The sequence below is a fragment of the Manacus candei genome, unplaced genomic scaffold (assembly GCF_025592945.1).
Source record: "Manacus candei isolate 608988 ecotype Guabito, Panama unplaced genomic scaffold, ASM2559294v1 h1tg000291l, whole genome shotgun sequence".
In the NCBI taxonomy this organism is placed as follows: Eukaryota; Metazoa; Chordata; class Aves; order Passeriformes; family Pipridae; genus Manacus; species Manacus candei.
Genome location: NW_026138339.1, coordinates 1 through 10,691, shown reverse-complemented (window position 1 = coordinate 10,691; position 10,691 = coordinate 1). Strand labels below are relative to the sequence as shown.

General features: G+C 74.7%; 3 protein-coding genes across 3 annotated transcripts; 2 read left to right on the top strand and 1 right to left on the bottom strand.

Annotated features, from left to right (window-relative positions):
* The first annotated feature begins 38 nt into the window (after positions 1–38).
* FLT3LG (fms related receptor tyrosine kinase 3 ligand) lies at positions 39–2,441 on the top strand. The gene is made up of 7 exons (XM_051775348.1): positions 39–185; positions 308–409; positions 711–764; positions 848–991; positions 1,324–1,656; positions 2,070–2,142; positions 2,327–2,441. Exons 1-6 carry the CDS (start codon positions 156–158, stop codon positions 2,109–2,111), a joined length of 705 nt encoding a protein of 234 aa, XP_051631308.1. The 5' UTR covers positions 39–155; the 3' UTR covers positions 2,112–2,142; positions 2,327–2,441.
* A 195-nt stretch (positions 2,442–2,636) lies between these two features.
* Positions 2,637–8,133, bottom strand: LOC127464904 (protein KASH5-like). The gene is given in 21 exon segments (XM_051775356.1): positions 2,637–2,876; positions 2,961–3,033; positions 3,295–3,359; positions 3,705–3,764; positions 3,864–3,920; positions 4,023–4,100; positions 4,193–4,243; positions 4,320–4,437; positions 4,525–4,665; positions 4,772–4,816; positions 4,819–4,995; positions 5,119–5,299; positions 5,464–5,667; positions 5,950–6,189; positions 6,472–6,555; positions 6,654–6,822; positions 6,900–7,004; positions 7,118–7,192; positions 7,437–7,561; positions 7,666–7,738; positions 8,068–8,133. Coding segments are annotated over 21 exon segments (2,427 nt in total).
* Positions 8,134–8,763: 630 nt separating this feature from the next.
* BAX (BCL2 associated X, apoptosis regulator) lies at positions 8,764–10,685 on the top strand. Its single transcript, XM_051775355.1, is given in 7 exon segments — positions 8,764–8,838; positions 8,840–8,924; positions 9,036–9,084; positions 9,707–9,868; positions 9,939–10,074; positions 10,321–10,425; positions 10,514–10,685. Coding segments are annotated over 7 exon segments (699 nt in total). The 5' UTR covers positions 8,764–8,778; the 3' UTR covers positions 10,616–10,685.
* Positions 10,686–10,691: the final 6 nt, after the last annotated feature.

Here is a 10,691-nt window from a genome sequence, read left to right as displayed (position 1 = left end):
CCCCCGCCTTTCCTGGGTCCTGCCCCCGCCTCGGTCCCACTTTCGCTTTCGGCGGCGGCGGCGGCTCCGCCGCGGCCCGAGGGGGTCCCGGGGGGCCCTGTGGGGGGGGGGGGGGGTCTCGGGTCCCCGCACGCCCCCCCCAGCTCGGCACCGCCATGGACTCGCCCCCCGCCGGCTCCGCTCTGGTAAGAGGGGTCCGTCCCCGGCCCCTCCGCGCGCCCCCCGCACCCCCACCCCGCCCCGCGCCCCTCTGGGATCCCCGGGGGACCCCCTCGGGACCACCAGCCCTGCCCCGGTGCCCCCCCAGGTCTCGCTCCTGCTCCTTCTGGCCGGGACCCCCCCCGGCAGCTGCTGCTCCTTCAGCTTTGACCCCGTCAGCAGCACCTTCGGCACCCACCTGAACAAGCTGGTGAGAGCCCCCCCCTCCCCCGGGGCTGCCCCGCCCTCCCCGAGACCCCCCCGGACCTTCGGGACCCCTCCGGGATCCTGCGGACCCTTTACGGGACCTCCGGCACCGCTCCGAGACCCGAAGGATTCCCCGTGCCCCGTCCCCTGCCCCGACACCCCGCACTCCTTCATTTCCCGGGGAAAGCCCCTCCCCGGGTCCCGAAAACCCCCTGACCCCCCACCCGCACGGGTCCTTTGGGACCCCCCCGAGCCCGGCCCCCCACTCCGGGCTCTCTTTGGGGACCCCCCGACCCCTCCCGCAGACCCCCTGGCTGCTCCTCGACTACCCCGTGGCGATGCCCAGCAACCTGGAGCCGGTGAGCGAGACCCCCTGACCCCCAACTCCTGCGCCCCCCTGACGCCCCCCCACCCCCTGACCTGTGCCCCCCCGGCCCCCCAGGACAGCGGCTGCTCCCCGCTGTGGGGGCTGCACTTCGGGGCGGCGGCGCTGCGGCGCATGAGGGGCGTGGCGGGGCAGGATTTGGCCCCCCTGCTCAGCGCCCTCCTCGCCCACCTCAGCTTCGTGGCCGAGTGCCACATCCAGGTCAGCGGGGGGCTCTGGGGGGGGGCCCTGGGGGGGTCCTCCCCGGGGACTGGGGGTCCTGAGAGAGGGGGGGGCTGCTGGGAGGGTCCGGGGGGGGGGGTTATGGGGACTCTGATGGGGGTGGGGGGTCCCCAGGGGGCTCTGGGGGTCTCTGGGGAGTTCACGGTAACTCTGGGGGGGTCTCCGAGGGGCTCTGGGGACCCTGCAGGGGTTGGGGGGGTTCTCTGGGGGGTCTTGGAGGGGGGGAGCTCTGGGGTCGGCATCCCCAGGGGAGGGGGGGGGTCGAGGAGGGGTCTGGGGTCCCCGGGGGGCTCCCGTGACAGCCCCCCCAGGACCCCCAGGGCTGTGTCCGGCTGGAGACGGTGAACGTGTCGCGGCTGCTCGAGACCCTGGGGCGGGACCTGGGGGAGCTCCGGGGGAGACCCCCCCACTTCCCCGGCTGCGCCCGCCTGCGCTGCCGCCCCGGGACCGCCCCGGGACCCCCGCGGGACCCCCGGGGGACCCCCCCGCTGACCACCCCCGCCGTGCAGCTCGAGGGGGCCCTGGGGGCCAGGCAGGGCCCTGCCCCCCCCCGCGGCCACGGGCTGGTGCTGCTGGGGGGGCTCGGGGGGACCCTGGGCCTGGCGGCGGCGGCCTGGGTGCTGTGGAGGCGGCCCTGCGGCCAGGTGGGCACGGGGGGTGCTGGGGGTGCTGGGGATGCTGGGGGTGCTGGGGGTGCTGGGGGGCACTGGGGGTGCTGGGGGTGATGGGGGCACTGGGGGGCACTGGGGGTGCTGGGGGTGCTGGGGGTGATGGGGGGCACTGGGGGCACTGGGGGTGCTGGGGGTGATGGGGGCACTGGGGGCACTGGGGGTGCTGGGGGTGATGGGGGCACTGGGGACACTGGGGGTGCTGGGGGTCACTGGGGGAATTGGGAGCACTGGGAGGCACTGGGGGACGTGAGGGCACTAGGAGCACGGGTGGGTGCTGAGTGTGTTGGGGACACTGGGGGCACTGAGTGGGGTGGGTGTGTTGGTGACAGTGGGGACAGTGGGGGGCACTGGGGGTGTTGGGTGTGCCCCCCCTCAGTGCCCCCCAGCCCCCCCAGGGGCCCCCGATGTCGGAGCAGGATGGGACCTGAGCAGCTGAGCAGGAGCTGGGGACAGACACAGGTACAGGGGGGTGTCCCTGGGGACAGACACAGGTTTTGGGGAGGGGGTGTCCCAGGGGACAGACACAGGTACTGGGGGGTGTCCCTGGGGACAGACACAGGTACAGGGGGGTGTCCCTGGGGATGTCCTGGGGGGACATCGAGCTCTCTGGGGGGCAGAGGCCTCACTCCCTGCCCCCCTTCAGGCTGGCCTGAGCCACTGGTGACCCAGGAGAAGGGGACCCCCCCCAGTGCCCCCCAGGAAGCCCCGGGGGGGGCTGCACCAGGACCTCCCGGAGCCACGGAGAGCAGGGCCCCACCCCGGCCCCCCGCGAGGCCCATAAAGCTGGTGTCGAGCCCCTGACTCTGAGCCTGCTCTGGGGGAACTGGGAGGAGAGGGACGAGCCTGTGGGACGTGGTGGGCGGGGTGGGCACACACCGGGGGGGGGGTACACGGGGCTGGGGGGCCGTGCTGGCGCCGTCCTGCCCGACAGGTCTTTATTGGGGGAGAGGAGCTCACAGGGGTGGGGGTCTCCGGTAGCGCAGCTGGGGCTGGGGCCAGCGGGGGGGCAGGAGGCAGAGCAGGGCCAGCAGGGCCAGCAGGGCCAGCAGTGTCAGTGCCCACGGTGCCCATGGTGCCACTTGTGGGACCGGTGGCCGGGCTGGCTCCTCGCTGCTCCCCGCCGGGGCTCTGGGCACTGCTGGCCCTGAGCCCTCCTCCTCCTCCTCCTCCTCCTCCTCCGTGTGCCCTGTCCCCTGGCAGGGCAGTGGGCCGGGGGTCATACGGGGGGGTCAGTGGCTGTGGGGAGCCCACAGGGACCCCGCTGCCCCCTCCCTTACCCGGCTCGGTGCCGCCGTGGCCGCCGTGGCCGCGATGTCCGTGGCCTGGTCAAGGGGGGGGCACCAGGGGCGCCTGCGGGAGGAAGAGGAGGGGGGTGAGGGTGAGGAGGAGGAGCGGGAGCAGGCGGCGGCACCAGTGGATCACCCCACTTGTGCCAGACCCACTTTTGGCCCTTTCCTGCCCGTTTCTGAGCCCTGGGAGCGCTGGGAAGGCTGAAGTGCTCCGGGCTGGGCTGCCGGCCAGCCAGGATGCCGCACGGCCCCGAGGAGCCGGAGCTGGGCTGGCGTGTCCCCATCCCCTCCCCGGCCCCGTGTCCCCCCCGGCCCCACGTACATGGCCCAGGCGTCCCTCATCCGGCCCAGCTGCTGCCGCAGCTGCATCGTCTCCAGCCGCAATTCCTGGGGGGAAAGAGGGCAGTTTTCAGCCTGCACAGTGGGCAGCTCGGGCAGCCTCTGCCCCTGACCCCCAGACAGCGGCCACCGGGGGGGTCTGCTGTGGCCCAGGGGGTCCCTGTCCCCCCGAGGGGCTCCCTGTCCCCCCAGGGGCTCCCTGTCCCCCCAAAGGCTCCCTGTCCCCCCAGAGGGCTCCCTGTCCCCCCCGAGGGCTCCCTGTCCCCCCAGGGGCTCCCTGTCCCCCCCAAAGGCTCCCTGTCCCCCCAGAGGGCTCCCTGTCCCCCCCGAGGGCTCCCTGTCCTCCCAGGGGCTCCCTGTCCCCCCGAGGGGCTGGCTCTGGCCGTGCCGTACCTGCACCGCCCGGTCGTACTCCTCCAGTGCCACGGCCAGCTCCTGCGCCCGCCGCCCCGCCTGCGGAACGGGCCCAGCGTGAGGGGCTGCGGGGGGGGCCCGGGGGCGGCTCTGGGGGTCCCAGCCCGGGCGGTGGCAGCGTCCCTGGGCAGCGCTCACCTGGGCGAGGGCGGCGTCCCGGGCGGAGAGGAGCGCGGTGCCACGGCAGAGCTGGGCCTGGGCGGAGGGGAGGGGACAGGGACCCGCCCCGGTGGCACCTCACACAGCCCCCGGCACCGGCGGGGAGGCAGGGCCGCTGTGGCCGCCGCCAGCACTTACCTCCAGGTCTGCCACGCGGGCCGTCTGCGCCTGGATCTGCTCCCGCAGCCCCTGGCCCTCGGCGAGCAGCCGCTGGTTCTGCCCGCGGCAAAACCGGGCTGGGGGTCTCTGCGGCACCGCCCCGGATCCGTCCCAGACCCTGGATGGCAGCCCCTCGGCCCCGGCCTCACCTCCTCCTGGAGCCCCTCGGCCCGCAAGCACAGGCTCCGCTGCTCCTTCTCCTGGGGAGGGTGGGCACGGGGCCGTGAGCCCACGGGTCAGGGTGTGGCAGCCCCGCGCCTCGGCCGCGCCGCTCACCATGTGCCGCGCCTGCCGCCGCAGCTCGCCGTTCTCCTCCTCCAGCCCCTTGGCCACGGCCTTCAGGTCCTCCAGCTCCTCGGCGGCCGCCCTGGCCTGCTCCAGCGCCTGCCGGCTGCTGCCGGGGGGGCAAAGGGGCACGGAGGTGCCTCGGCGTCCCCGCAGCGCCCCGGCCAGAAGCCACCGCCCGGCGCCGGCCCCGCACCTCCGCAGCTGAGCCTGCAGCTGAGCCGTCTCCTCGGCCAGGCGGGCGTTCAGCTCCTCGGCCAGCTCGGCGTCCCGCTGCAGCTTCGTGTTGTGGGCGGCCAGCTGCCTGGCACGGCTGCGCAGCCCGGCGGCTTCGGCGCTGCCGGGGAGCGCCGCCGGTCTGGGGGTGCTCCGAGCCAGGGGCGAGCCCAGCCCCAGAGCACGGCCAGGGCCAGGGCCGGGACGCCCCCGAGGCCGACACTTACGGGCTGGTGACGTCCCTGTCGCCGCCGCCACCCTGGAGCTGGGCGGCTGCCAGGGCCGCGCGCCCGTCCTCCTCTGCGGGGCAGGGACACGGGGGATCGCGCTGGTGCCCCCGCTGTGGCCCCCCAACCCTGATTTCCCCTTCCCGCACTGACACCCACCAGCCAGTGCTGCTCTGGGCTCGCTGCTCTCCGTGTCCTCCTGCTCCTCGCCAAGCCACAGGCTCCTGCGGGGACAGGGAGCCATCCGTGGGCACGTGGGGGGACCGGGCACTGACCAGTCCCGCTGGCCCTGGCACTGACCCATCGCCCCACACTGCCCTGGCCCCGGCAGTGCCCCCGTGACTGACCCGTCCTGCCGACACGCCGCGATCCAGGTGCCCATGGCCGCGCGGAACCGGGGCAGGTCCAGCGCGGCGCCCGAGGCCGCGGGGTCCAGCGCCCGCCGCAGCGCCCGCAGCCGCCCCTCGTGCCCGCTGTGCCCCGTCACCGCCGCCACGTACTCGACCACTCGCTGCGGCAGCACCGACCCTGCAGCAGGCGGCGGGTCAGCCAGGCCCGGGGGTCAGCCAGGCCCGGGGGTCAGCCAGGCCCGGGGGTCACCGGCCCGGGGGTCAGCCAGGCCCGGAGGTCCCCGGCCCGGGGAGGGGGCTTTGTCCCCGGCCCGCCCGGCCCCGGAGGGTTTGTCCGTCCACCTGTGTGCTCGGGGTCGCAGGCGGCGAAGGTGCAGTCGAGGGCGAACTCGTCCGAGCAGCCGCTCTCGGCCGGGGCTGGGGGGACAGGGTGGGCCGTGAGGGGTCCCGGCCCCTCACCCCCCCCACCCACCCCGGAGCCCTCACGGCCCCCGCCCGCCTGGGGCCCGGCGGCTGCCATCGCGGGGGTCCGTCGGGGATCCCCCCCTGCCCCGGGGGCGCGGTTTGGGGTCGGGGTGCGCAGTTTTGGGGTCGGGGTGCGCAGTTTTGGGGGTCCCGGGGGGGCCGCGGGGCCTGAGGGGGGCCGGGGGGGCGCGGGGGGGGGAATCGCCTCACGGCGGGGAGGGGGCGGGGCCTGGCGCGAGCCGTTCCCGCCCAGAGGGGGGAAGGGGCGGGGCCGGGCGCGCGCGCCCAAAAGAAAGGGGCGGGGCAATGGGCGGGGCAATGGGCGGGGCCAGGAGAGATCGTGTATAAAAGCGCGGGGGGCACGTGTCGCCCTTCGCGGGTCGGGGGTCCCGGTTCCGGTCTCGGTTCCGGTTCCGGGCCCGGTTCCGGTCTCGGGCCCCGTCCCGCTGCTTCCTGCCGACTTTATTGAAAGAGAAACTGCCGCCGAACACCCCCCCCCTCCCCGCCGTTCCCCGCCCCGGCCCCTCAGAACCCCCGCAGCAGCTTCTCGTAGTGGGGGTCCAGGTTCCTGACCAGGAACATCGACAGCATCAGCAGGGCGAGCTAGGAGCAGAGAGCTGAGTCAGCAGCCTGACCTGCCCGGACCCCGGAGACCCCCCCCCGACCACCCTGAACACCCCCTCCCAACCCCCTGACCCCCCCACGGCCACCCTGAAAATCCCCTGAACCCCCTCGGACCCCCGGGTGACCCCCAGTCCACCCATCCCATGGCCCTGCAGTCCCCAGGCTACCCCCCAGGTCAGCCCTACAGCCCCCCGACCACCCCCAGCCCCACCCGGGCTGTCCCCTCAGCTCAGCCCCCCTGCCCCAGGGCAGCCCCCCTACCTCCCCCAGGCCGATGCCCACGCAGCCCCCCACGATGGTGATCAGGTTTGCAGCCAGCCAGTCCCGGACGCCCGCGGCACAGCCCTGTGGGAGGGGGGTGACAATCGGGGGTCACCTGGAGCCCCCCCCAGAGCTCCAGGACCCTGTGACCCCCCCGTGCCTCACCTTGGGGAAGATGTCACTGGGGGCAGCCACGGGGCAGCGGCCGTGGGGCAGCACCGCTGGGGTCCCGTGGGTGCTGTTGGGGGCCTGGAGGCAGGAGCAGGCGACGGTCTCGGCCCCGTCCGTGTCCCCGGAGGGTCCCTCGTGGTGGTCCCAGTCCTGGCGCCCGTTCCAGCCGCAGCAGCCAAGCTGGGGGGAGGCAGGGGGTCAGCGGGGTGGCCGTGGGGTGGCTGTGGGGATGGGGGGGGGCTCTGTGGGGGTCTCACCTGCTGCTGGACAGCATCCCAGCTCTCGTGGGGGTCCCCAGGCGGTCCCTGAGCTGGGTACTCCTGGATCAGCTGCTGTGCGTAGGTGGCCACCTTGGTGGCCAGCTGGGGGGGGTGGGGGGTGAGCACAGTGTCCCACGGCACTGCCCCACCCCTGGGCCCCCCCCCCCCCCAGCCCCGGGGTCCCCCCCTCAGCCCCGGGGACCCCCAGAACTCACAGCAACACGCTGCGTGTAGACGATGACGCCCACCGTGATCTGGGCAGTGAAGAGCAGCAGCAGGATCCCAAAGTACTTCGGGGACAAACAGGGGAGGTGGGGGGTCAGCCAGGACCCCCCCAGCCCCCCCCCCTTGGGCAGCGGGGGAGAGCAGAGGGGTCCCCCCCAGCTCCCCAGTGCCGCTCCCCAAGCGCAGGATGTGGTGGGAGCACGTGGCCCGCGGTCGCCCCAGGAAGTTGCAGCACAGCTCCCCTAGCCCCCCCCCCAGTTCTGCAGCCCCCCCCCTTGGCCCCCCTCCTCCCCGTCCCCCTCAGCTTACCAGCACCAGCATGACCTTGACCTCCTTGAGGGCCCCCAGGCACCCCAGGAACCCCAGCAGCATGGTGACGATGCCGACCCCCGAGAAGCCGTAGGACCAGACCCTCAGGCTGACCAGTGGTGACCCTGGGGGGGCACAGGGGGGGTCAGGGCACCCCCCCAGCTCAGGGAGCCCCATGCCTCGGGGTGCCCCATGCCTCGGGGTGCCCCACGGCGAGAGGGTCCCTTACCCAGCACGGCGGCGAAGCTCTGCCGGTCGAAGAGGACCCAGAGGCCGAAGGCGAGGAGGAGGGTGCCCAGGGCCTGGGGGGTGGAGGGAGAGTCACCCAGTCCGGGTCAGCAAAGGGGGGACCCCCCAGTGCCCACAAACACCAGGAGACTGTCGCCCCCCCCGAGGCACAGCAGGGCCCCCTCCCCAGGTCTCCCCCGTACCCCCGTGTGCCCCCAGCCCCAGGTCCTCCCATGTCCCCCCCCCTCCCCCTGTCCCTCCAGCCCCATATCCCCCATCTCCCCCTGTCCCTCCATCCCCGTGTCCCCCCACCTGTCCCCTGCCCCCCACCTTCCCCCCCTGCCCCCCAAGTCCCCCCCCAGCCCCGTGTGCCCCCAGCTCCCCCCCCCGTGACCCCACTCACGAAGAAGAAGAGGTTGAGGAAGAAGAGGAAGCACTTGGCGCAGCCGAGGCAGCCTTTGGGGGTCATGTCTGCGCGGGGGTCACACCCCACCCGCACGCCCGGAGCCAGCGCCCACCCCGGCCCGACCCCCCCGCACCCCGCGGCGGCTCCCGCGGGCGGCCCCGCCCGTGCCCGCGGCCTCGGCCCCGCAGGAAGCGCCGGGGGCGGTGGAAGCGCCGCGGGGGCGTCGCGAGCGGTGCGGCCCCCGAACCGACCCCCGACGGCCGGGCCCGGGTGTGTGTGTGACCCCCGGATGGACCCCCGAGGACGTGTGTGTGTGTGTGTGTGACCCCCCCATCGACCCCCGGGGGGGGGTGTGACCCCTCATTGACCCCCGAAGTGCGTGTGACCCCCCATCGATCCCCGGGTGTTCGTGTGACCCCCCCATCGACCCCCAGGGGTATCTGTGTCTGCCCCCCCCCCTTGGTGACCCCGGGGGTCCCGGGGGATGATGCTGCGTGGGCGTGGCCGAGCCCCGAGGGGCGTAAGCAACCCAGGGGGGCGTGGCCATCCAACGAGGGGCGTGGCATGTGCCCCGAAGTGCGGTGTCCCCGTCACGTGACTTGTCGCCCGCCCCACGTGACTCGGGCGCGGCGCCCCCCCCGCCGCTCCGCTGCCCTTTTCGGCCGGTGTCACGTGACGCCGGCGGGGACACCACGTGGTCCGGGCGCGATGGCGGCGGCGGCGGCTTCGGCCCAGCGGGGCGGCGGCGGTGGTGGAGGCGGCGGAGGCGAGCCCGGGGCCGGGACCGGGGGCTGGGGCCGGGGCTGGGGGCGGCTCCGGCGGCCGCGAGCCCGCCCCGCCCCCGGGGGGCGGCGGTGAGTGCGGGGCCGGGGACCCCCGCGGGGGCGCGGCCTGTGCGGGCCGGGGGGGCGCGCCCGGGGCCGTTCCCCGCGTCCCCCCCCGGGTCAGCGCCCCGCTCTTCGCAGGGGCCTCCTCGGACCAGATCATGCAGACGGGGGCGATCCTGCTGCGGGCGTGAGTGGGGGAGCCGGGGCCCGCCGGGAGGGTGGGCTGGGGGAGCGGGAGGGGCCGGGGGGCGAGGGGAGGGGAGGGGGCGAGGGGAGGGGGCGAGGGAGGGCTTGGGGAACACGGAGGGCGGGGGGGGCTTGGGGGTGCAGGGGAGGCTTGAAGCTGGAGGGACTTGGGAGACGTGGGGTGCAGGGGGGACCTGGGGGGTCCTGAGAGGAGAAAGGACTGGGAGGGACATGGGGTGCAGGGGGGCACTTGGGGGGTATTTGGGGTACAGGTGGGACACGGAGGGTCTTGAGAGGAGAAAGGGCTGGGAGTGACACAGGGTGCAAGAGGGACTTGGGGAGGCAGAGGGACGTGGGGGGATTCGGGGTGCAGGGGGACCTGGGGGGTCTGAGAGGAGAAAGGACTGGGAGGCACTCGGGGTGCAGGGGGGACACGGTGTGGGGGGCACTCGGGGTTCAGGGGGCACTTGGGGTGCAGGGGGGACACGGTGTGGGGGGGACACGGTGCACGGGGCACTCGGGGTGCAGGGAGGACACGGTGTGGGGGCACCTGTGGGGCTGCGGGCTCCGGAGGGGGCCCGGCGGGTGCCCAGCGTGCCGGGGGTCCCTGTGGCCGCCCCCAGGTTCGTGCGGGACCGCGTGGAGCGCTGCGGGGACCCGCAGGCCGTGGCGCTGAGCGTGGCCGAGCTGGGCGAGCCCCAGCCCAGCAGCCCCGACACCAAACGGCTCAGCGAGTGCCTGCGGCGCATCGGCGACGAGCTCGACAGCAACATGGAGCTGCAGAGGTGCGTGGGGGGCTCGGGGGGGGGCCCCGCCGCCCGCCCCCGGGGCGCTGACCGGCCCCGTGCCCCCCAGGATGATCGAGCAGGTGGGCTGTGACGCCCCCAAAAAGCTTTTCTTCCGCGTGGCCAAGGAGATGTTCGCCGACGGCACCTTCAACTGGGGCCGCGTCGTCGCCCTCTTCTACTTCGCCTGCAAGCTGGTCCTGAAGGTGGGGGGGGGGTCTGAGGGTGGGTGCTGGTCCTGAAGGTGGGTGGGTGGTGGGTCTGAAGGTGGGTGGGTCTGAAGGTGGGTGGTGGGGTCTGAAGGTGGGTGGTTGAGGTCTGAAGGTGGGTGGTTCTGGTGGTTGGTCTGAAGGTGGATGGTGGTTCTGAAGGGTGGGGTGGGTGGGGTTCCTGCCCCTGCTATTGCCCCCCCCAGCCCTGCCTGGCCCCCCCTGACCCCCCCGTCCCCGCAGGCGCTGTGCACCAAGGTCCCGGAGCTGGTGCAGACCATCCTGGGCTGGACCATGGAGTACCTGCGGGAGCACGTGCTGGCCTGGATCCAGGCCCAGGGCGGATGGGTGAGTCCCTGGACCCCCCCCCCGATCCTCTGAGCCCCCCCTTTGGACGGGCCCTGCAGTGACCCCCCCCCCTCTGTGCCCCCCCCAGGAAGGGCTGCTCTCTCACTTCGGGACCCCCACCTGGCAGACCATCACCATCTTCGCCGCCGGCGTCCTCACGGCCTCGCTCACCATCTGGAAGATGTCGTAGGCCCTGGGGGGGCCGCAGCCCCTCCCCGTTCCCCCCCCCGGCCCGGCCCTGCCGGCAGGGATGGTGCTGACCCCCC